Source organism: Coregonus clupeaformis, chromosome 26, assembly GCF_020615455.1.
Source record: "Coregonus clupeaformis isolate EN_2021a chromosome 26, ASM2061545v1, whole genome shotgun sequence".
In the NCBI taxonomy this organism is placed as follows: Eukaryota; Metazoa; Chordata; class Actinopteri; order Salmoniformes; family Salmonidae; genus Coregonus; species Coregonus clupeaformis.
The window spans coordinates 18,671,199-18,696,812 of NC_059217.1; the positions used below are offsets into that span (position 1 = coordinate 18,671,199).

At 45.4% G+C, this 25,614-nt stretch overlaps 1 protein-coding gene across 1 annotated transcript in view; it reads left to right on the top strand.

Annotated features, from left to right (window-relative positions):
- The window catches only part of LOC121540439 (low-density lipoprotein receptor-related protein 8-like), a 269,383-nt gene that overhangs the window by 219,201 nt on the left and 24,568 nt on the right, over positions 1-25,614 (top strand). Inside the window, exon 10 of the mRNA XM_045207759.1 lies at positions 13,648-13,819. Coding sequence (XP_045063694.1) covers positions 13,648-13,819 — 172 coding nt within the window. The remainder of the gene's footprint in view (positions 1-13,647; positions 13,820-25,614) is intronic.

Below are 25,614 nucleotides of genomic sequence, written 5' to 3' on the forward strand. Positions count from 1 at the left end.
CGTCCAGGGTAGGGGAGGGAATGGCCGGCATGGATGTAGCTCAGTTGGTAGAGCATGGTGTTTGCAACGCCAGGGTTGTGGGTTTGATTTCCACGGGGGACGGTATGCACTCACTAACTGTAAGTCGCTCTGGATAAGAGCGTCTGCTAAATGACAAAAATATAGATGTAATATTTATAAGTGATAACCTGAATAAGAATAATGAAATGCCATGATAATTTTCGAAGTGTAATGGCTTGTTTCAAATAGGTTTTTATTAAGAAGCATATCCATGTAAACAAGTGCACAAACAGAAACCCCTTTCCACATTGGGCCTTATAGGCCTAAGACAACAGTAACATACCTTTAAACAAAATGGACAGATCAAAAACAATATTAAACATAAAGGAAAAATAAAATAAAAGGAAAGGAAAAACCACTAACAAAATGTAATTCAATAGTGAAATGTGACAATCCTCTCCAATCTGACATTTCTTAATTTGTATACTAGACTAATATTTAGAGGTAATAACTTGAATAATAATAAAATGCTACTGATAATAACAAAGTGTAATGGTAATAGTGAAGATGCAGAGAAAAACCTGCCACCCACATACAGTCACACATACACATTCATTTATATTTATTTATTTCACCTTTATTTAACCAGGTAAGCCAGTTGAGAACAATTTCTCATTTACAACTGCGACCTGGCCAAGATAAAGCAAAGCAGTGCGATAAAAACAACAACACAGAGTTACATATGGGGTAAAAGAAAACATAAAGTCAAAAATACAACAGAAAATCTATATACAGTGTGTGCAAATGTAGCAAGTTATGGAGGTAAGGCAATAAATAGGCCATAGTGCAAAATAATTACAATTATTACAATTAACAGACACACAACCTCATACGTTCTCAACAATGCACACACTCATGCCAATTTACAGATAACACACACGCTCACAACCACTCACAGAAGCTGACAGCTGAAGTGACGATGTCGTTAAGCACATCACACTGAGCTGGAAACTTCAGGCTTTATTTGTGTTCTGGCCTGAAGGCACAAAGCCGTGTTCAGGGAACACAATACCATCATTACCCTTCATCCAAGCATACACAAATTCAAGGACATCGGCCCATTATTACAGCTTTTTATTCAAACACTTTGAACTTTCTACTGCTCACTGGAAATGCCTGAATATATTCTTAACTTGGAAGGCCCTTGGAGGCTGGATAGAGAAAGCATTATAAGAATACTTATTTGACTTACTTTCTGAAGTGTTTTGCTAGTTTTAATCTTAGCTACCACACATATTGATTTAGACAAAAGTATCCCATGTGTCTCTTCAGTTAATATGAACAGTGTGTTAGCTAATTAAAACTACAACTCCCAGGTTGGTGTCACGTTAGGTTCACATGTTGAGCTGAACAGCTCTCTCCAGTTCTCCTACAAGACAATTCAGCAAGTTGATTCCCACAAGTCATTTCACCACACTAGTTTCATTTGATTGTTATTTTGTTTACCCTGGGTGCAATATCACTCAATAACAGTTAATTACTAACTATGTTTCCTTTGTGCATTCATGCATTTGTGTGTGCCTGTGTCTGCAATTGTACTGCAGCATTCACTGCAGCACAAACCATCCGTTGTGAGAGTGTGATTTAAAGGAGTCAGGCGCAGGAGGGTAAATCACAGAATACAGAGTTTATTCCGTAGTACACAGTTACGCTGGATAGCGTCAACAGGCGCACTAGAACAAATACAGGCACATGGGGAAAATATACACCGGCAATACAAAGTACAGGTAGCTCCACCGAGCTACACTCATCTCACATTAAACAATCACCAACAAGGACAAGGGGGTAGAGGGAACACTTATACATGTACTAATGAGGGGAATATGAACCAGGTGTGTGTAATTGACAAGACAAGACAAATGGAATGATGAGATATGGAGTGGCAGTGGCTAGAAGGCCGGTGACGACGAACGCTGAAGCCTGCCCGAACAAGGAGGGGAGGCAGCTTCAGAGGAAGTCATGACAGTACCCCCCCTTGACGCGCAGCTCCAGCAGCGCGCCGACCCCGGCCTCGGGGACGGACAGGAGGACGTGGAGCAGGGCGAGCCGGATGGCGACGGTGGAAATCCCGCAACAGGGAGGGATCGAGGATATCCCTCACCGGGACCCAGCACCGTTCCTCCGGACCGTACCCCTCCCAATCCACGAGGTACTGAAGGACCCCCACCTGACGCCTCGAATCCAGGATGGAATGGACGAAGTACGCCGGGGCCCCCTCGATGTCCAGAGGAGGCGGACGGACCTCCAGCACCTCAGACTCCTGGAGCGGACCAGCCACCACCGGCCTGAGGAGAGACACATGCAACGAGGGGTTAATACAGTTATCAGGGGGGAGTAATAACCTATAGGTAACCTCGTTGATTCTCATCAGAAATTTGAACAGCCCCACAAACCGTGGGTTCAGCTTCCGGCAGGGCAGGCGGAGGGGCAGATTCCGGGTCGAGAGCCAGACCCGATCACCCGGTACGAAGACCGGGGCCTCACTGCGGTGGCGGTCAGCGTTGGCCTTCTGACGATGCACAGCGCATTGGAGGTGGACGTGTGCAGCGTCCCACGTCTCCTCCGCACGCCGAAACCAGTCATCCACCGCAGGAGCCTCGGTCTGGCTCTGGTGCCACGGTGCCAAAACCGGTTGGTAACCTAAAACACATTGGAATGGCGTTAGGTTAGTGGAGGAGTGACGGAGAGAGTTCTGGGCATATTCAGCCCATGGCAAGAACACCGACCACTCCCACGGCCGGTCCTGGCAGTAGGACCGCAGGAACCTACCCACATCCTGATTTACCCGTTCCACCTGCACATTAGACTCGGGGTGAAAACCAGAGGTCAGGCTGACTGATCCATGAACGCCTTACAGACCTTGGATGTGAACTGGGGACCTCGGTCAGACACTATATCCTCTGGTACCCCGTAGTGCCGGAAGACGTGTGTAAACAGGGCCTCTGCAGTTTGCAGGGCTGTGGGGAGACCGGGCAAAGGAAGGAGGCGGCAGGCCTTGGAAAAGCGGTCCACAACGACCAGCATGGTGGTGTTACCTTGGGAGAGGGGAAGATCAGTCAGGAAATCAACACTCAGGTGAGACCATGGTCGTTGTGGAACTGGTAAAGGTTGTAACTTACCCGCTGGGAGGTGCCTAGGTGCCTTACTCTGCTCTATATCCGCGTCCATCGCCCATACTACCGGCGCCACAATGCAGGAGGCCGGGAGTATGGGGTTGTTGTCTCTGGGCCTTACATGAAACAATCACCAACAAGGACAAGGGGGTAGAGGGAACACTTATACATGTACTAATGAGGGGAATATGAACCAGGTGTGTGTAATTGACAAGACAAGACAAATGGAATGATGAGATATGGAGCGGCAGAGGCTAGAAGGCCGGTGACGACGAACGCTGAAGCCTGCCCGAACAAGGAGGGGAGGCAGCTTCGGAGGAAGTCGTGACAACAGCCAAATCCACATCATGCAAACAGTTAAATCTATATTTACTCTATTTTCATAAACACTGAGGTGCGAGTTTTTCCTTCATAATCAGATGATTGCTCCTAGAGAGGGAGGGGGGAGGGAGGGAGAGAGAGAGAGGGAGAGGGGCTGAGCTGAGTAGAGGCACGGCCATACGAGACAGAGCTGGATGACATTGCTGCTTGTGTTAACAGATGCTCGGAAGGACACTACACTGTTTTATATTTATATGGAGGGAGGGAGGGAGGGAGAAAGTGGGAGAGGGATAGCCTAAAGGGAGAAGAGGGTGCATAGTGAAAGAGAGGAAAGAGACTAAGAGTAAGGGAGAGACAGTAAGAAGAGGGACTGAGGAGAAAAATACAGACACAGAGAGATAGGCAAAGAGAGGGACAGAGAGGACAAAAATAGGGGTATAGAAGAGGAAGAGAGAGAAACAGGAAAGCAACAGCCATATGGACAGGTCAGAGGGAGAAAATCCAATGCCTGGATGACTCCCGACTGTTTGACCAGCCGTTCCCCTGTCCTCTCTCTCTCTCTCTCTCTCTCTCTCTCTCTCTCTCTCTCTCTCTCTCTCTCTCTCTCTCTCTCTCTCTCTCTCTCTCTCTCTCTCTCTCTCTCTCTCTCTCTCTCTCTCTCTCTCTCTCTCTCTCTCTCTCGTTAGCTAGCTAGCTACTAACGTTAGGCTAACCAGTTCAGATAATGACCATATCATATAGCTGACAACATCTTAACTTTAGCTAATTTGTATTCATTATTACAGGAAAATAAACTCACAACAACATCATTATTTACAAGTTAATGGCGAGCTAATTACAGAAAATAGCTTACGGTTGTGAGTGTGATTAAATAAAAGCAGGGTATTCTACCGGATCATTTTAGAACTTGGACACTATCTTGTTGGCCTAACGTTATATCCTAATTTGACTTAGGCCAACAAGATAGTGTCCAAGTGCATGTGACAAATACACTTTTATATTATTTGATATAGGTTGCTCTTCACATTACCGTCTCTGGTAAACACACACTATATCAAATAATATAAAAGTGTATTTGTCACATGCACAGGATACAGAAGGTGTAAACGGTACAGTGATATGGTTACTTGCATAGTGGAGTCTTTTGTTTAGACATTTAGCTAGCTAGCTAGCTAAACAATTAACCATAATCTCAACTCATAACGTTATTACCCAGCATGAATCTACAGGTAGCAAAAGCTAACCCACTTGCTAGGTTCAATGTTAGCTAGCTAGCACTCATTCTCTGTCTGTCTGTCTTCTGTCTTCTGTCTCTCTCTCTCTCTCTCGATCTCTCTCTCCCTCCTCCCTTCCCTAGTGGGAGAACGGCTGAAATTGATGGGTACAAATCCAGCAGACGGGGAAAATGATTGAATCTTAACTCGCAGTGAAGATGAAAATATTTGTGGCCAGTGGGGGCCTGGGACTGAGACACTCATCCAGGCGTGGCGGGGTTGTGTGTCCGCGTGCGTGTGTTTCTGTGCGCTTGTGTGTGTGTGTATGTACGTACGTGTGTCTGTCCTGGTTCAATACATGGAGCCGACTCAGAGCACCCTGGCCTGATGGAACAAGTGCCCCGACTTTGTCTTAATTGTGTCCAGGATGAGGAGAGATGGAGAGAGAGGGGGAGACGGCGGAAGAGAGTGTGAGGGAGACGGGAGGGAGGGAGAGATGAGGCTCCATCCATCACTCTCAGTTCATCCCTCTCCATCACTGTCAGATCAGGGCCATTTTAAAACACATTCACCCAGACCATGGGCCAGCTAACACCTGACTGCCTGTCTTCTTTTCTCTCTCTCTCTCTCTACCTTACTATATATCTGCCTGTCTCTCTCTCGCTCTACCTTACTATATATCTGCCTGTCTCTCTCTCGCTCTACCTTACTATATATCTGCCTGTCTCTCTCTCGCTCTACCTTACTATATATCTGCCTGTCTCTCTCTCGCTCTACCTTACTATATATCTGCCTGTCTCTCTCTCTCTTTCTCTGTCTCTCATTCTCTCTCCAATTAACTCTCACTCTCTCACTCTCTTTCTCGCTCTGTCTCTCTCTATAATATTTTTCTCCTCCCTCTCTCTCGCCCTCCCTCCCCTTCTCACCATCTAGACACAGATTACAGATACTTGAGATGGTGATTCTCTGAGGGGGTTGAGAGAGAACCACTCATGGAGGATGTGGCTTACTGGGCTACATACTGAGATCAGTGTCTCTATTACCCTCACCTCAAATAAAATCACATTTTATTCGTTAACAACAGCTGTGGACTAACAATGAAATGCTTACTTACGGGCTCTTCCCAACAATGCAGAGAGAAAGAAAATAGAGAAATACTAGAAAAGTAAAACACGTAATAATAAAAGTAATAATAGATACACAATGAGTAACGATAACTTGGCAATATACAAGGGGTACCAGTACCGAGTCGATGTGCAGTGGTACGAGGTAATTGAGGTAGATATGTACATATAGCTAGGAATAAAATGACAGATAGTACACAGTAGCAACAGCATATGTGATGATTCAAAAAGTTAGTTAAAAAAGGGTCAATTCAGATAGTCCGGGAAGCTATTTGGTGAACTATTTAACTAACTAGTTAGCAGCCTTATGGCCTGAGGGTAGAAGCTGTTCAGGGTCCTGTTGGTTCCAGACTGGCTGCATTGGTACCGCTTGCCGTGTGGTAGCAGAGAGAACAGTCTATGACTTGGGTGGCTGGAGTCTTTGACAATTTTTAGGGCCTTATCTGACACCGCCTGATATAGAGGTCCTGGATGGCAGGGATCTTGGCCCCAGTGATGTACTGCGCCGTACGTACTACCCTCTGTAGCGCCTTGTGGTCGGATGCCAAGTAGTTACCAGACCAAGCGGTGATGCAGCCAGTCATGATGCTCTCAGTATACAGCTGTTCCACCCATGAGGCCAAAGAGGGCACTTTTGGTCATTGACTGCAGGAAAGGGCTACTGATGTTGTTGGAGTCGTGCGCGGCCACACAGTCGTGGGTGAACAGGGAGTACAGCAGGGGAGTAAGCACGCACCCCTGAGGGGTCCCCGTGTTGAGGGTCAGCGTGGCATATGTGTTGTTGCCTACTCTCACCACCTGGGGGCGTCCCGAATGTTGACATATAATGGATCTATTTTTAATGAATTAATTCTGTGTGGTTACAGGGTTAATTCTGCACGGTTACAGGTTTAAAACAGGAACAACTCAAAGGTTAACAGTTTAGGCATTCAAGAAGGTTTAAAACCAAATAATAACAAATTACGCGCTATTACCATCAGGTATCATCAGTATTCTCACGGCTTGCTACAGCATTGTGAACTGCCTTAGCGCAGTGGTCTGAGCAGAACGCTTTGGCTCCGAGCATCACGAGTTTGCGTGGGCAATCAACTTTTTTTTGGGGGGGGGGGGGGTGAGTGCCAAGGAAGGCATATATCGACATTCTCAGGACCTTTTCAAACGTCCAAAATCGAAGTCTATTTCTAGTGATCAGGCTGATTACAGATAGAAAATCAAATGAAAGATTAATATAGGGCAGTTGGAGGATAATGGGGGAGGTGGTGGTTTGGGGGAGTAGGTTTCACTCCAGGCATCTAAGCTAGAGCCGCGTGTGTGTGTCTGTGAGAGTGAGCGTACGTGTATGCATTTTATGCTATTGTGTGTGTTTTCTGTTACCGTTTGTGTTTGTGCGTGTGTGCATCGTGAATCAAGGCGTGCGTGCAGTTGTGTTGGAGGTCAGATCAAAGCTAAGGCCGGCCTCAGTGTTTCCATGTGGGAATTATTCAAAAACATGAGTCATGCTCTTTCACTCTGCTTTGGGTAGAAGTATGCCTTGGGTAGAAGCCGTTCAAACAGGAGCACACACACACCACCCCAGGAAAATAACCCAGCCTCCGTGTGTCCGTGTGGGAATTATTCAAAAACAGGAGTCATGCTCTTTCACTCTGTTGAGAAATATGTCTTGGGTAGAAGACGTTCAAACAGGAGCACACACACACACCACCCCAGGAAACTAACCCATAAACACAGTTTTGAGGATCTGCAGTATCAGGACTAGAACAGCATGCTACAGTCTGATGATTCATTGACCACATTCTCTCTTTATTTCCTGAGATGGACAGAGACAGGAAGGAAGAGAGGGTATTGAAGTGACAATTATGGGAGTATCCATGAACAATTATGTTTGTTGAAAAGAGGAAATGGAGACCTATATTCTGAGTTCCTAGGTCAAGCCATGTGGTAACTATCATCTTAAAGACGTGCCGGTACTTTGGTGACTAATAAAGTATTTTTTAAACCTCCCGCTTTGGGCTTGATGTGTCAATGTGTAGTTCATACATGCATAATCTGTGAGCAGAAGTACTTTCTTACCTCAATTAGCCACGAAATCCCCAGTTGGAAAGCGACTGTTTTCTTGAAGCTGTGCCACGCTATTTTCCCTACATTTCCCCCGACATGGGCCGCCCCCTTACAATTCGAGTTCTAGCAAATGAGCTTCAGCCCTTCGCATTTGAGTGACAGCTAGCAAGAGGCCTGCCCAGCGTTATCCAAGGAGGTTGCAGGGCGGGCTCAGTGGACACAGCCGAGAGAGAGAGAGTGCAATGACTTGGTGCACATATCTGCACATATGTGACGTAGTACACCATTTTCGGGGACCTTGAGTGCTCTTGAGTGCTACTTTCAGAACTACTGGCTAAAAAGTCTACAAGAGTACCAGTGAATCTCTTTAACTGGGGGGGTGGGGGGGGTGGTTGTCACATAGAATGTGGGGTTGGTTGTCACTATTGACTACATTATAATGAATCCCAATCTTTTGTGCTTGTGCAATAAAGAGCTCCCTTCGTTGCCTCTCTCACACACAAATTTTTCTGTCACACACGCATACCCGCAATAGGGCTGGTTGTCACAAGTGGACAGTGTGTGTTTGATGGCTTATAATGCCATGTTGGAATCCGATATGAGGATAAAAAGGTTCCCCGTTTCAACCCAAGACCTTGGTCTTTCTCCTAAAATTGAAAAGAATCTTGTTGATTTTATGATTTATTTAAGTGTCATAGACACACTGGTGCCCAGCCCACATGGGTTTACAAGACACAAGACACTTCTTGTACTCAAAACAAAATAAATGTTTATAAATGATATGCGTACAATAATCATGGAAAGTACAGCTACCATCTGGCCACACTACACATCAGAACATTTCTCCTTCTCCTCCAGGCATTGTGAACAAACTGAGCTAACTCAAACATGCCCTGTCTTAAACACAATTCAAGGGTTATCACCAAAAAATCTACAAAAAAATAACCAAATGGATTTCGTTTTTGATTTCCCCAAGATCACACAGTAGACAAATGCTCTCCTCTTCAGGCGCTGTTAAAACTACTCATCTCTATAGCCAGAGGGAGAGTTGTGGATCTGAGTTATGCCCAAACTGACCTTTGGCTTTTTCTTCGGTTCAGGAAGACATACAGTATGGTTCAGGGGTGTAATTCTCTTTGATGAGAGTGTACGTTCTAAGTTTAGGTTTAAACCAAATATCAGCTGCTCATTTTCAGAAAAAGTGTGTCCTTGATTTGGTTAACAACATATGATAATTTGTTCCAGCAAATCAGTTTCACAAAAAATCTAAGGCAATCATTTCTTGTAAGATACAGTGCGGGAAAAAAGTATTTGATCCCCTGCTGATTTTGTACGTTTGCCCACTGACAAAGACATGATCAGTCTATAATTTTAATGGTAGGTTTATTTGAACAGTGAGAGACAGAATAACAACAAAAAATCTAGAAAAATGCATGTCAAAAATTTTATAAATTGATTGATTTTGTTCCACTCCTCTTTGCAGATCTTCTCCAAGTCATTAAGGTTTCAAAGCTGACGTTTGGCAACTCGAACCTTTAGCTCCCTCCACAGATTTTCTATGGGATTAAGGTCTGGAGACTGGCTAAACCACTCCAGGACCTTAATGTGCTTCTTCTTGAGCCACTCCTTTGTTGCCTTGGCCGTGTGTTTTGGGTCATTGTCATGCTGGAATACCGATTCACTACCCATTTTCAATGCCCTGGCTGAGGGAAGGAGGTTCTCACCCAAGATTTGACGGTACATGGCCCCCTCCATCGTCCCTTTGATGCGGTGAAGTTGTCCTGTCCCCTTAGCAGAAAAACACCCCCAAAGCATAATGTTTCCACCTCCATGTTTGACAGTGGGGATGGTGTTCTTGGGGTCATAGGCAGCATTCCTCCTCCAAACACGGCGAGTTGAGTTGATGCCAAAGAGCTCGATTTTGGTCTCATCTGACCACAACACTTTCACCCAGTTCTCCTCTGAATCATTCAGATGTTCATTTGCAAACTTCAGACAGGCCTGTATATGTGCTTTCTTGAGCAGGGGGACCTTGCGGGAGCTGCAGGATTTCAGTCCTTCATGGCGTAGTGTGTTACCAATTATTTTCTTGGTGACTATGGTCCCAGCTGCCTTGAGATCATTGACAAGATCCTCCCGCGTAGTTCTGGGCTGATTCTTCACCGTTCTCATGATCATTGCAACTCCACGAGGTGAGATCTTGCATGGAGCCCCAGGCCGAGGCAGATTGACAGTTATTTTGTGTTTCTTCCATTTGCGAATAATCACACCAACTGTTGTCACCTTCTCACCAAGCTGCTTGGCGATGGTCTTGTAGCCCATTCCAGCCTTGTGTAGGTCTACAATGTTGTCCTTGACATCCTTGGAGAGCTCTTTGGTCTTGGCCATGGTGGAGAGTTTGGAATCTGATTGATTGATTGCTTCTGTGGACAGGTGTCTTTTATACAGGTAACAAGCTGAGATTAGGAGCACTCCCTTTAAGAGTGTGCTCCTAATCTCAGCTCGTTACCTGTATAAAAGACACCTGCGAGCCAGAAATCTTTCTGATTGAGAGGGGGTCAAATACTTATTTCCCTCATTAAAATGCAAATCAATTCATAACATTTTTGACATGCGTTTTTCTGGATTTTTTTGTTGTTATTCTGTCTCTCACTGTTCAAATAAACCTACCATTAAAATTATAGACTGGTCATGTCTTTGTCAGTGGGCAAACGTACAAAATCAGCAGGGGATCAAAAAACTTTTTTCCCTCACTGGTGCGGATAAATACACATGAGTAAAAAGTGGGACAACCAACCGCGGTCTTCCCTACCTTGCTACCTGTTTAAACTGTTATAAGAACTTAAAATATATTTCCTCAACATCTTGATTTCACAGCATTAGAATTTTGGCCTCTGTCATGCTTAGTAAGACTTGTCAGAGCCAGAATGGCCCACATCCTATCTCCTGTTTCTGTAGTGTGAGGCAGCTTGATGTATAAGTACACCCCCTAGACAGGGCCAAACCGCTAGTCTGTCGCAGGGCCTAACCCTCAATCCACTGTGGCAGACAAGGGGGTTTGATCAAGACATTTACACAGATCAGACACGGACACACGGGTCTTCTGGGTTACCGCCTTCTGGGCTCCGGGGAATGCTGTCTCCTCTGGGTTAGAACACCGAGCCCCTCGGTTCTATCAGACCGTGAAGACGTCTGTCCGGTAGCAACCTCTCACTACCTCCAACCCTCATGTGTGCTGCCCTCCTGGCAGCTTTATGGGCCCTGTACAGCTGGTGAGCATTCAGCCCCTTAATTACTTACCAGCCACAATCTGCCCCAATTAGTCCTGGCCGGAGGACCCATCGAGACCTGGCACGTCCAGCAGAGGGAGCCACCGCTGCGTGATGTAGACTCAGTCTGTCACCATGCCTCGACGAGTCTCCACTCATGGCTTGTCTTCCCCCTCCCCCCCAGCCGTGTCGGGGAGGGGGCGGTTGTCAGTGCGATGTATGTCTCCCTTCTAGATAGGGCATCCGCGTTCCCATGCTTTGCCCCTGACCTGTGCAGAACAGAGAAAGAAGCGTTGAAAGGACAACAACCACCTGGTGACTCGGTCGTTCGTGTCCTTTCCCCTGGTCATCCAGACCAGGGGAGCATGGTCTGTGACCAGGGTGAGTTGGGTGCCCAACAGGTAATACTTAAGAGTGTCTAGCACTCTTTCTCGACAATCGAGTACTTATTTTCTCAGGGTATCAACTTCCGGCTTATGTACATGATGGGGTGTTCTTCCCCATCATGTACCTGGGACAGCACAGCCCCTAGTCCCGTGTCGCAGGCATCCATCTGCACCAGCACCGGTACCTGGAAATCGGGCGTCACGAGAATCGGATGGGAGCACAGGGCTTCCTTTAGGTGCCTGGACGCCACTTCGGTCTCATCCGACCACTTCACTATTTTTGGGATGCGGGCCCTGGTCAGATTGGTAAGGGGGAGGCTATAGCTGCAAAGGTGGGGATAAACCGTCTATAGTATCCCGCCAACCCCAGGAAGGACTAGACCTGTGTCTTGGTGCTGGGAACGGGCCAGTCACGAACCGCCTGGACCTTCCTCTCCTGGGGCTTGACGTTCCCCCGTCCGATCAAATACCCCAGGTTCTCCACCTCCTCGAACACCAGCCTGCATTTCTTGGGATTCGCTGTCAAACCGGCTTGCCTGAGCCCAGCCAGTACTGCCTGGAGGCGTGTCAGGTGCTCTTCCCAACCTTGGCTGTGGATGATGATATCATCCAAATAGGCCACTGCATACTGATGGTGGGGTCGGAGGACTCGGTCCATCAAGCGCTGGAACGTGGGCGGGGCTCCATGGAGACCAAACGGGAGGACCCGGTATTGGTATAAACCGACCGGTGTCGAGAATGCCGTCTTCTCTCGGGAGGAGGCTGCCAAGGGTACCTGCCAATATCCCTTGGTTAGGTCCAGGGTGCTGATGTACCTGGCCTTTCCCAACTGGTTGATGAGCTCGTCCACCCTCGGCATGGGTTAGGCATCGAACAAACTAATGTCGTTCACCCCATGGAAGTCATTGCAGAAACGCAGACTACCGTCCGGTTTGGGCAGCAACACGATGGGGCTGCACCATGCGCTGTGGGACTCCTCGATGACTCCCATCCTCAGCATACCCTCCACCTCCTGCTTCACGGCCTTCCTTCGGGCCTCGGGATCTGGTATGGCCTTTTTCGTACCGTTTCTCCGGGACGGTTGCGGACGTGGTGTTCAATGAAGGTCGTTCGGCCCGGCTTATCGATGAGCTCCCGGAGCGCTTGCTTCTGGGCCGGTCCGAGGTCCTCATTGCTTGGGACCATCACTGGCCCCGTCGACGTCCCGGGTTTTGACGACAACACGACCAAGGCTGTCCTTACGTGCCACCTCTTCAATAGGTTCACGTGGTAAATCTGTTGGGGTTTCCCTCTCACCGGCTGCCGTACTCTGTAATTTAAGGGTCCCAGCTTCTCTGTCACCTCGTACGGCCCGTACCATGTGGCCAGGAACTTACTTTCTGCGGTGGGGATCAAAACTAGCACCTTGTCACCCACATGGATACCTCAGTTTCAAATGTGTTTATTTAAAACAATAAAGAAAAAGAAAAGAAACCGGTCTCCTCCTGGAGACGTCTTCCAGGTTACCGCATTCTGGGCTCCGGGGAATGCTGTCTCCTCTGGGGTAGAACACCGAGCCCCTCGGTTTTATCAGACCGTGAGGACGTCTGTCCGGTAGCAACCTCTCACTACCTCCAACCCTCCCGTGTGCTGCCCTCTTGGCAGCTTTATGGGCCCTGTACGGCTGGTGAGCAATCAGCCCCTTGATTACTTACCAGCCTCAATCAGCCCCAATTAGTCCTGGCTGGAGGACCAGTTGAGACCTGGCACGTCCAGCAGAGGGAGCCACCGCTGCGTGATGTAGACTCCGTCTGTCACCAGGCCTCGATGAGTCTCCCCCTGGTGGCTTGTCCGCGGTACGCCACACCACGCCTTAATGCTGAGTGCCAAGGCAAGCAGTGAGTCTTCAGGTCCCATTTTCAGAGTCTTCGGTTTGACTCGACTGAGGACTTTACCCTCTCTACCAATGTTCTCATCATAGTAACGTTCTCATGGTTGTTTTCCGTCTATGTTCCGTCTCAGGGACGAGCTTCTACTTTTCTGTCATAGTAATGCTTTCCTCTGTCTGTATCAATGTTTTCAGCATTGGAATGTTCTCATATTGTATCTCTGTTGTCTCCCAGGGAAGAGCCCTTACCTGATGTTCACCAACCGCCATGAGATCCGTCGTATTGACCTAGTGAAGAAAGACTACACCCAGGTGGTCCCCACTCTGAAGAACGCTGTAGCCCTGGATGTGGACGTCACCACCAACAAGATGTACTGGTGTGACCTCTACCACCGCAAGATCTACAGGTAACGCATACACACACACACACACACTCACAGTGCACAATCCAATATATGTACACTCACTCTAAGCTTTTATCCATCTGCTGTCTGTGTGAATCAAATATGGCTATGTGTAGAGGGTGCTTATCCGACTGACGTTACAGAGTGGCTTTGCTCTTCTCTCATCTCTCTCCTCTCTCTTCTCTCATCTCTCTCCTCTCTTGACTGATTGAGTGTGCATGTTTATGGCTACTGTAGACTGCACCACACCACTGCTCTCCTTAGCACCTCTCCTCTCTATGTGTACAGGCTCATGAGTCACAGCTCTATGCATCCAGGCCTATTTGCATTGAGAGTGCCTTGTTAGTGTGCAAGAGAAAACTACTGACCATGCATTCAAGCATACAGTACACATACTAGCTTCTATTTCTGTCAGAGTAGACAATGTGCTGATAGCCAGAACATTCATAATGAGGGAAGAAACCGTTTGGCTCTTCCTCCGCACTTGCTTCTTTCCCATCCACTGCTCCTCTACTCTCTCTATTGTTAATAATACTGATGCCTGAAGTACACCTGGAATGGAGAGATGGATAGTGCAGGATGGGGCTGTTTGTCCTTCACACACATATAGCCAGAAACACACACTGGTGTGTGTGTGTGTGTGTGTGTGTGTGTGTGTGCGACGAGCTTGCCACCATCCCTGCCTGTATCTGTTGGTATCACTCTGAGCCTGCCAGGTAGTGGGAAGGAGGGAGGGGCGCTAAATCATCTCAGTTGTACCATATGCTGCCTCTAATTCCTCTGCCTGAATAATCACCCCATTACTCATCACTCACCCACACACACCCCAGGGCCTGAGGAGGAGAGAGGACACAAATACACTCATTTGGCATTTATACGTACAGTCTTTAGATACTCCACTTAAGAAATTAGCACATTAGCACAGACTAGGAGGGCACTCGCTGGTGGTGTCTCAAGTACGGAGAACATATACACCTCCTTATGGAGTGCCACATCGAGTGCGTATACTGTAGACGAGTATTAGTGTACGAGTATCATATTCATATACACTTCTCTGCACTCTGGTCTGAAATTGCAGTGTTGTGTACCAAGCCCTGCTGTGCTAATGTTAGCCGCCGCCCACACAGTTCGATACCCACTGAGAAGCTGTGGATATTACAAGTTCCCTGTTGTGTACTAGTCGTAACTTCTCACTGGAGTTGGTTCTTTGGGGAGGAGTGGTGAGGTGTGTCTGTGGTGAGCCAGTGTTATCCTCCTCCCTCGTTATTCTATCTCTAATTAGTAGTGATTAGCGGTGCATGCAGTCCATGCAGCCCTGCTGGGATTATTACATCAATAAATAAATAATAAATAAACAATAGCACAGCTAATAACGAGACAATCTACCTCCCCTGTCTGTCCCCATCCGTCTCTCTCTTTATCCGTCTCTCTCTTTATCTCTGTGTGTGTGTGTGTGTGTGTGTGTGCGTTCTTCCCCATGTGTATCTCAGCAGTCTCTTTCTCACCCTGCTTTTAACTCTTAACAGCTCTCCGTTATCTTATTCAACACCCTCCTCCTCAGTTCCACTCTCCCAGCTTTTACTCCCTCTATCTCCCTGTTGTGTTAGGGTATAAATGGTGACATTGCATCCTGGTAATACCAAATCTCTCCTACAGGCCGAGCCAGGTAGTGGAGGAGTAATGTTCCATAGTGAAGCTGCTCTGTCTCAGCTCATCTCATCGCTGTTACTTAGACAAGTCCCCCTCTAAGAAGAGTGGCTGGCTGTTTTGTATGCTTATCAAAGGAGATAGGCCCATTCTAACAGCTGTTTTCTGTAGGACGTACTGATGTTGGATCTTAAATGTACAACTTATAGTGCATTTGAGGTTTAAAAAGGCCTCCGAAGTTTGTAATTTCCACTTAGAATTTTGGTTTTCCCTTACAAAACATTGATCAACCCCTACAAAAATGTCCATTAATTATAATCCACATAACAATTCACATTTCCTGTTGCTGCAGGATTATTCTCCTGCTGTAGTAAACTTGCTTAAATTAAGATCATACATCTGTAGGAGGAGGGCAGAAGTTGTTAAAGAAGTGTCCCTCTCTGGGTTTTACTGGCCAGGAAAGTCCCTCCTCATAGTGACAACAGCCTATCAGAGGTACACTACATGACCAACAGTATGTAGACACCTGCTCGTCAAACATCTCATTCCAAAATCATGGGCATTAATATGGAGTTGGTCCCCCTTTGCTGCTATAACAGCCTCCACTCTTATGGGAAGGCTTTCCACTAGATGTTGGAACATTGCTGCTGGGACTTGCTTCCATTCAGCCACAAGAGCATTAGTGAGGTCAGGCATTGATGTTGGGCGATTAGGCCTGGCTTGCAGTCGGCTTTCCAATTCATCCCAAAGGTGTTCGATGGGGTTGAGGGCTCTGTGCAGGCCAGTCAAGTTTGACCGAAAGTGTTCTGTTCTTTCGACCAATCAACATTTTTTTACATGTATTTTTCCATATATACATTTACATCATTTAGCAGACGCTCTTATCCAGAGTGAGTGCATACATTTTTTTTTTTTTTATACTGGCCCCCTGTGGGAATTGAACCCACAACCCTGGTGTTGCAAACACCATGCTCTACCAACTGAGCTACATCCCTGCCAGCCATTCCCTCCCCTACCCTGGACAAATTGTGCGCCGCCCCATGGGTCTCCCGGTCGCGGCCAGCTACGACAGAGCCTGGATTCGAACTAGGATCTCTAGTGGCACAGCTAGCACTGCAATGCAGTGCCTTAGACCACTGCGCCACTCGGGAGTCTATACATAGACACACCCTATGTGTTTGAATAAAATCAACTATATGCATTGAGCTCGTCTGATGATTAAAGCGTACGGTTTGATGAAATAAGTCAAATGCCTCACAAGGGTGCCAGAGATCTAGATAACCAGAATAGAAAAAACGTAACCTGACCCAACTATTCTCCTCCCACTCCTGATGGCTTTCGCAGACTCTGCCATTACTCTCCTGAAGTTGCTGGTAATAGGCTACACGAGGAGTCGGCAACCTTTCTCATGTTGAATGCCAATTTATTTTACAATTTCTACCAATCTGCGTGCCAGTTATGGTTTTCAAATGCACATTTTCGTGAAACAGTTTCATCCAATTTTATAATAACGTCTTTATATCTCAAAATCATTGTCATGTGGTTAATCAAAATGATATCCAAATGATACAAATCTAAAAAGGAATTTATATTGCCATTGCCAACTATCTAAAAATGGCCTACATAAAGCCAACAAATAGAAACATTGCAGCCTGCAGGTAAAAAAATCCTGATAAAGATAAATATCCTATAAATTACATTGGCTACACATGGCCTGTCTGCAACAAACTTGAAACATTGTATCAACTATTAACTGGGTCTGGCCCAAAGCTTGTGCTAGTGAACTTGCAACATTGTATCAACTATTAACTGGGTCTGGCCCAAAGCTTGTGCTAGCGAACTTGCAACATTGTATAAAATATTCTGGGCCCTCAGAGTTTAACAAGCCAGTGAGATCGGGACAGACCCAGCTGTAGGCTATTTGCGCAAGGGATAAGAAGCAGCGCTTGACTTGGGCAGGAGCTCACCAGAGCTGAGTACAGACACCTCAAATGTTCTACTGTATGAGCTCCTGTTCCTCTTATAGAATATTAGCTAAAAAGTATTGTGGAGCTCCTGCACCTAAAAATAAACAGTACCGGCACCCAAAATGAGTACAGGAAACCTATTTCAGTCCAAGTCAAGCACTGATAAGAAGTAATCAGGTAGGCCTATTTTATGACGTTTCCACTGGATCAGAGCATGACATTTTTCGCTTTCATGCTGAGTGGTTATCAAAAGGGAGAGAGCTGGAAAGATGTTTCAGGTAGCCTATAGGCCTACTTCTATGCGTGTGCGTCCTTACTCAACATTGACAACCTAACACACTCTGCAAACAATGTGTCCACTCAGACAATGAAAACTGGAAGACTGGAGTAATAATACTGAATGCATAAAAATTATTACCGTAATCAAAGTAACAAATTAACGGTAAATGTACTACTGGTGATATATGTAATGGGGAATTGATATACACTAACAATCAAACGCAAACAATTCACACAATGAAGTTATGAAACAATGAATTTGCACAAATTGGTGGGCGAGAGCGCATTCTGGAGAGAGAAGTGCATTGTGCATCTGGGTGCATGGTCAGTCCGACATCTGCATTGGCCATACAGCATTTACGGTGATACGACCTCAGCAGAAGTCAGGGCATTCATACTTCTTGCTCTTCACAGAGCAGTGCAGAGCTGTTGTCAAGAAAGTGAGTTTGTGTTTATACAGGATGTACCGCCCCCACCTACCGTCAACCAATCATGTCAATGCGGAGCTATACAGAGCCCTCCACATTGTTACAACATTTGGGAGGCGCATGGCGATGCGGTACAGGGCTCGATTTGGCCTCTACATAACTCTCGAGGCTCCGCAATTGCATCACACCCTCCATATGGAGTCTCCGACCACATTTTCGGATCAAGCATAAATTGGCTTTTAGTCTAGGCCTCCGCAATGGATTAGTTCACTGAGATGGAGGCAAATATGTATACAGTACCAGTCAAAAGTTTGGACACACCTACTCATTCCAGGGTTTTTCTTTCTTTGTACTATTTTCTACATTGTAGAATAATAGTGAAGACATCAAAACTATGAAATAACACATATGGAATCATGTAGTAACCAAAAAAAGTGTTAAACAAATCAAAACATATTTTATATTTGAGATTCTTCAAGGTAGCCACCCTTTGCCTTGATGACAGCTTTGCACACTTTTGACATTCTCTCAACCAACATCATGAGGTAGTCACCTGGAATGCATTTCAATTAACAGGTGTGCCTTGTTAAAAGTTAATTTGTGGAATTCCTTTACTACTTAATGCGTTTGAGCCAATCAGTTGTGTTGTGACAAGGTAGGGTTGGTATACAGAAGATAGCCCTATTTGGTAAAGTCCATATTATGGCAAGAACAGCTCAAATAAGCAAAGAGAAATGACAGTCCTTCATTACTTTAAGACATGAAGTTCAGTCAATCTGGAAAATGTCAATAACTTTCAACGTTTCTTCAAGTGCAGTCGCAAAAACCATCAAGCCCTATGATGAAACTGGCTCTCATGAGGAACGCCACAGGAAAGGAAGACTCAGAGTTACCTCTGCTGCAGAGGATAAGTTCATTAGAGTTACCAGCCTGAGAAATCGGCAATTAACTGCACCTCAGATTGCAGCCCAAATAAATGCTTCATAGAGTTCAAGTAACAGACACATCTCAACATCAACTGTTCAGAGGAGACTGCGTGAATCAGGCCTTCATGGTCGAAACCACTACTAAAGGACACCAATAATAAGAAGAGACTTGCTTGGGTCAAGAAACACGAGCAATGGACATTACACCGGTGGAAATCTGTCCTTTGGTCTGATGCGTCCAAATTTGAGAATTTTGGTTCCAACTGCCGTGTCTTTGTGAGATGCAGAGTAGGTGAACGGATTATCTCCGCATGTGTGGTTCCCACTACCGTGAAGCATGGAGGAGGAGGTGTGATGCTGTGGGGGTGCTTTGCTGGTGACACTGTCTGTGATTTCTTTTGAATTCAAGGCTAATTTAACCAGCATGGCTACCACAGCATTATGCAGCGATAGACCATCCCATCTGGTTTGCGCTTAGTGGGACTTTCATTTGTTTTTCAACAGGGCAATGACCCAACACACCTCCAGGCTGTGTAAGGGCTATTTGACCAAGAAGGAGAGTGATGGAGTGCTGCATCAGATGACCTGGCCTCTGCAATCACCCAACCTCAACCAATTGTGATGGTTTGGGATGAGTTGGACCGCAGAGAGGAAAAGCAGCCAACAAGTGCTCAGCATATGTGGGAACTCCTTCAAGACTGTTGGAAAAGCATTCCTCATGAAGCTGGTTGAGAGAATGCTTAGAGTGTGCAAAGCTGTCATCAAGGCGAAGGGTGGCTACTTTGAAGAATCTAAAACATAAAATATATTTTGATTTGTTTAACACTTTCTTGGTCACTACATGATTCCATATGTGTTATTTCATAGTTTTGATGTCTTCACTATTATTCTACATTGTAGAAATAGTAAAAATAAAGAAAAACCCTTGAATGAGTAGGTGTGACCAAACTTTTGACTGGTACTGTATATATACAGTGAGGGAAAAAAGTATTTGATCCCCTGCTGATTTTGTACGTTTGCCCACTGACAAAGAAATTATCCGTCTATAATTTTAATGGTAGGTTTATTTGAACAGTGAGAGACAGAATAACAACAAAATAATCCAGAAAAACGCATGTCAAAAATGTTATAAATTGATTTGCATTTTAATGAGGGAAATAAGTATTTGACCCCCTCTCAATCAGAAAGATTTCTGACTCCCAGGTGTCTTTTATACAGGTAACGAGCTGAGATTAGGAGCACACTCTTAAAGGGAGTGCTCCTAATCTCAGCTTGTTACCTGTATAAAAGACACCTGTCCACAGAAGCAATCAATCAATCAGATTCCAAACTCTCCACCATGGCCAAGACCAAAGAGCTCTCCAAGGATCTCAGGGACAAGATTGTAGACATACACAAGGCTGGAATGGGCTACAAGACCATCTCCAAGCAGTTTGGTGAGAAGGTGACAACAGTTGGTGCGATTATTCGCAAATGGAAGAAACACAAAAGCACTGTCAATCTCCCTCGGCCTGGGGCTCCATGCAAGATCTCACCTCGTGGAGTTGCAATGATCATGAGAACGGTGAGGAATCAGCCCAGAACTACACAGGAGGATCTTGTCAATGATCTCAAGGCAGCTGGGACCATAGTCACCAAGAAAACAATTGGTAACACACTACGCCGTGAAGTACTGAAATCCTCCAGCGCCCGCAAGGTCCCCCTGCTCAAGAAAGCACATATACAGGCCCGTCTGAAGTTTGCCAATGAACATCTGAATGATTCAGAGGAGAACTGGGTGAAAGTGTTGTGGTCAGATGAGACCAAAATCGAGCTCTTTGGCATCAACTCAACTCGCCGTGTTTGGAGGAGGAGGAATGCTGCCTATGACCCCAAGAAAACCATCCCCACCGTCAAACATGGAGGTGGAAACATTATGCTTTGGGGGTGTTTTTCTGCTAAGGGCACAGGACAACTTCACCGCATCAAAGGGACGATGGACGGGGCCATGTACCGTCAAATCTTGGGTGAGAACCTCCTTCCCTCAGCCAGGGCATTGAAAATGGGTCGTGGATGGGTATTCCAGCATGACAATGACCCAAAACACACGGCCAAGGCAACAAAGGAGTGGCTCAAGAAGAAGCACATTAAGGTCCTGGAGTGGCCTAGCCAGTCTCAAGACCTTAATCCCATAGAAAATATGTGGAGGGAGCTGAAGGTTCGAGTTGCCAAACGTCAGCCTCGAAACCTTAATGACTTGGAGAAGATCTGCAAAGAGGAGTGGGACAAAATCCCTCCTGAGATGTGTGCAAACCTGGTGGCCAACTACAAGAAACGTCTGACCTCTGTAATTGCCAAGTACTAAGTCATGTTTTGCAGAGGGGTCAAATACTTATTTCCCTCATTAAAATGCAAATCAATTTATAACATTTTTGACATGCGTTTTTCTGGATTTTTTTTATTTATTCTGTCTATCACTGTTCAAATAAACCTACCATTAAAATTATAGACTGATCATGTCTTTGTCAGTGGGCAAACGTACAAAATCAGCAGGGGATCAAATACTTTTTTCCCTCACTGTATATATTTATTACTGCTCAACTAAAACAATCTCGGTCGACCAACAGCCTAGCGACCAAACAATCGACCAGTCGACTAATTGGGATCAGCCCTAGCACAGGGGCACTGTCATGCTGAAACAGGAAAGGGCCTTCCCCAAACTGTTGCCACAAAGTCATCTAGAATGTCATTGTACTCTGTAGCGTTAAGATTTCCCATCACTGGAACTAAGGGGCCTAGCCCGAACAATAAAAAACAGCCCCAGACCATTATTCCTCCTCCACCAAACTTTACAGTTGGCACTATGCATTCGGGCAGGAAGCGTTCTCCTGGCATCCGCCAAACCCAGATTTGTCCGTTGTACTGCCAGATGGTGAAGCGTGATTCCTCACTCCTGAGAACACGTTTCCACTGCTTCAGAGTCCATTGGCGGCGAGCTTTACACCACTCCAGCCGACGCTTGGCTTTGAGCATGGTGATCTTAGGTTTGTGTGCGGCTGCTCGGCCACAGTTATTGTGCTGATGTTGCTTCCAGAGGCAGTTTGGAACTCGGTAGTGGGTGTTGCAACCGAGGACAGACGATTTTTATGCGCTACGCACTTCAGCACTCGGTGGTCCCATTCTGTGTGCTTGTGTGGCCTACCACTTTGCGGCTGAGCCGTTGTTGTTCTTAGACGTTTCCACATCACAATAACAGCATTTACAGTTGACCAGGGCAGCTCTAGCAGGTCAGAAATTTGACAAACTGACTTGTTGGAAAGGTGGCATCGTATGACGGTGACACGTTGGAAGTCACTGAGCTCTTCAGTAAGGCCATTCTACTGCCAATGTTTGTCTATGGAGATTGCATTGCTGTGTGCTCGATTTTATACACCTGTCAGGTGTGACTGAAATAGCCGAATCCACTAATTTGAAGGGGTGTCCATATACTTTCGTATACAGTGAGGGAAAAAAGTATTTGATCCCCTGCTGATTTTGTACATTTGCCCACTGACATAGACATGATCAGTCTATAATTTTAATGGTAGGTTTATTTGAACAGTGAGAGACAGAATAACAACAAAAAAATCCAGAAAAACGCATGTCAAAAATGTTATAAATTGATTTGCATTTTAATGAGGGAAATAAGTATTTGACCCCTCTGCAAAACATGACTTAGTATTTGGTGTCAAAACCCTTGTTGGCAATTACAGAGGTCAGACGTTTCTTGTAGTTGGCCACCAGGTTTGCACACATCTCAGGAGGGATTTTGTCCCACTCCTCTTTGCAGATCTTCTTCAAGTCATTAAGGTTTCGAGCCTGACGTTTGGCAACTCGAACCTTCAGCTCCCTCCACATATTTTCTATGGGATTAAGGTCTGGAGACTGGCTAGGCCACTCCAGGACCTTAATGTGCTTCTTCTTGAGCCACTCCTTTGTTGCCTTGGCCGTGTGTTTTGGGTCATTGTCATGCTGGAATACCCATCCACAACCCATTTTCAATGCCCTGGCTGAGGGAAGGAGGTTCTCACCCAAGATTTGACGGTACATGGCCCCGTCCATCGTCCCTTTGATGCGGTGAAGTTGTCCTGTCCCCTTAGCAGAAAAACACCCCCAAAGCATAATGTTTCCACCTCCATGTTTGACGGTGGGGATGGTGTTCTTGGGGTCATAGGCAGCATTCCTCCTCCTCCAAACACGGCGAGTTGAGTTGATGCCAAAGAGCTCCATTTTGGTCTCATCTGACCACAACACTTTCACCCAGTTCTCCTCTAAATCATTCAGATGTTAATTGGCAAACTTCAGACGGGCCTCTATATGTGCTTTCTTGAGCAGGGGGACCTTGCGGGCACTACAGGATTTCAGTCCATCACGGCATAATGTGTTACCAATTGTTTTCTTGGTGACTATTGTCCCAGCTGCCCTGAGATCATTGACAAGATCCTCCCGTGTAGTTCTGGGCTGATTCCTCACCGTTCTCATGATCATTGCAACTCCACGAGTTGAGATCTTGCATGGAGCCCCAGGCTGAGGGAGATTGACAGTTCTTTTGTGTTTCTTCCATTTGCGAATAATCGCAACAATTGTTGTCACCGTCTCACCAAGCTGCTTGGCGATGGTCTTGTAGCCCATTCCAGCCTTGTGTAGGTCTACAATCTTGTCCCTGACATCCTTGGAGAGCTCTTTGGTCTTGGCCATGGTGGAGAGTTTGGAATCTGATTGATTGATTGCTTCTGTGGACAGGTGTCCTTTATACAGGTAACAAGCTGAGATTAGGAGCACTCCCTTTAAGAGTGTGCTCCTAATCTTAGCTCGTTACCTGTATAAAAGACACCTGGGAGCCAGAAATCTTTCTGATTGAGTGGGGGTCAAATACTTATTTCCCTCATTAAAATTCAAATCAATTTATAACATTTTTGACATGCGTTTTTCTGGATTTTTTTGTTGTTATTCTGTCTCTCACTGTTCAAATAAACCTACCATTAAAATTATAGACTGATCATTTCTTTGTCAGTGGGCAAACGTACAAAATCAGCAGGGGATCAAATACTTTTTTCCCTCACTGTATATAGTTTATTACTGGCCAGGAGAGCCCCTCTTCATGGTGACAACAGCCTATCAGAAGAATTACAGGCTAGAAGAGTCCCTCCTCACAGTGACAACTAGGCTTGGGCTGTATCCAGATTTTCATATTTTCTTACTGTCCTTCTCTCATACCGAGATTTACAGTATTACCAGCATACAGTGGTGTAAAGTACTTAAGTAAAAATACTTGAAAGTACTACTTAAGTATTTTTGGGGGGTGTCTGTACTTTACTTTAATATTTATATTTTTGCCAACTTTTACTTTTACTTCACTACATTCCTAAAGAAAATGATGTACTTTTTACTCCATACATTTTCCCTGACACCCAAAAGTACTCGTTACATTTTGAATGCTTAGCAGGACAGGAAAATGGCCTAATTCACACACTTATCAAGAGAACATCCCTGGTCATCCCTACTGCCTCTGATCTTGTGGACTCACTAAACACATGCTTCGTTTGAAATTATATCTGAGTGTTGGAGCGTGCCCCTGGCTATCCGTAAATAAATACAAATTAAATAAATAATGGTGCTGTCTGGTTTGCTTACTATAAGGAATAAAAAAGTATTTATACTTTTACTTTTACTTTTGATACCTAAGTATAGTTTTAGCAATTACATTTACTTTTGATACTTAAGTATATGTAAAACCAAATACTTTTAGACTTTTACTCAAGTAGGATTTTACTGGGTGACTTCCACTTTATTTGAGTCATCTTCTATTAAGGTATCTTTACTTTTACTCAAGCATGACAATTGGGTACTTTTTCCACCACTGCCAGCATAGCATACAAGGGAGTGCTAAAAACACAAGGAAAGCACATTGGGCCTCTATTACCTGTATGCTAACCAAATTAGCACTAATTAATAGCGAAATCACATAGACACTGTTAGCTGAATGCTAATGAGCGAAAACGAACAAACTAATTGCAAAGACAGGCAAATCCAGCTCATAAAGTTATCCAAGCATAGCTAGTAGGTTCCGAATGTCATTTTCAGTGAGTGTGGACATTTACAAGCGAAAGTGTATGAGATAAATTGTGCAAATGAACAAAATTCATGCTTTTCTGAAGGAAGAGCAGCATGCGTACAAGGAGCAGATGGGAGAAGAACAGAGGAGAAAAAAAAAAACGCTAGTAGGAAGCACAGGGAAAAAATGGCAGCTGTACAGATAACTCATCCAAAGCTCTATGACTTCTGCCAGAAAGCTATTATAAGATATCTGATGGATAACATTTAGTAGTGAATTGTATACAAGTGTAACGTCATCTCCTCATGTGCACCGCACAACAGAGACTCACCGATAGATATAGAATGCTATGGACTCACCAGCTCCTGCTTTCTCCCGTTGCGCTATTTACAAACAAACACATGACTGGCTCAACTGTTCTGGGGAACTACTATAAACTTCATAATTTAAAATAATGTGACAGTTGAAATGAAGAACG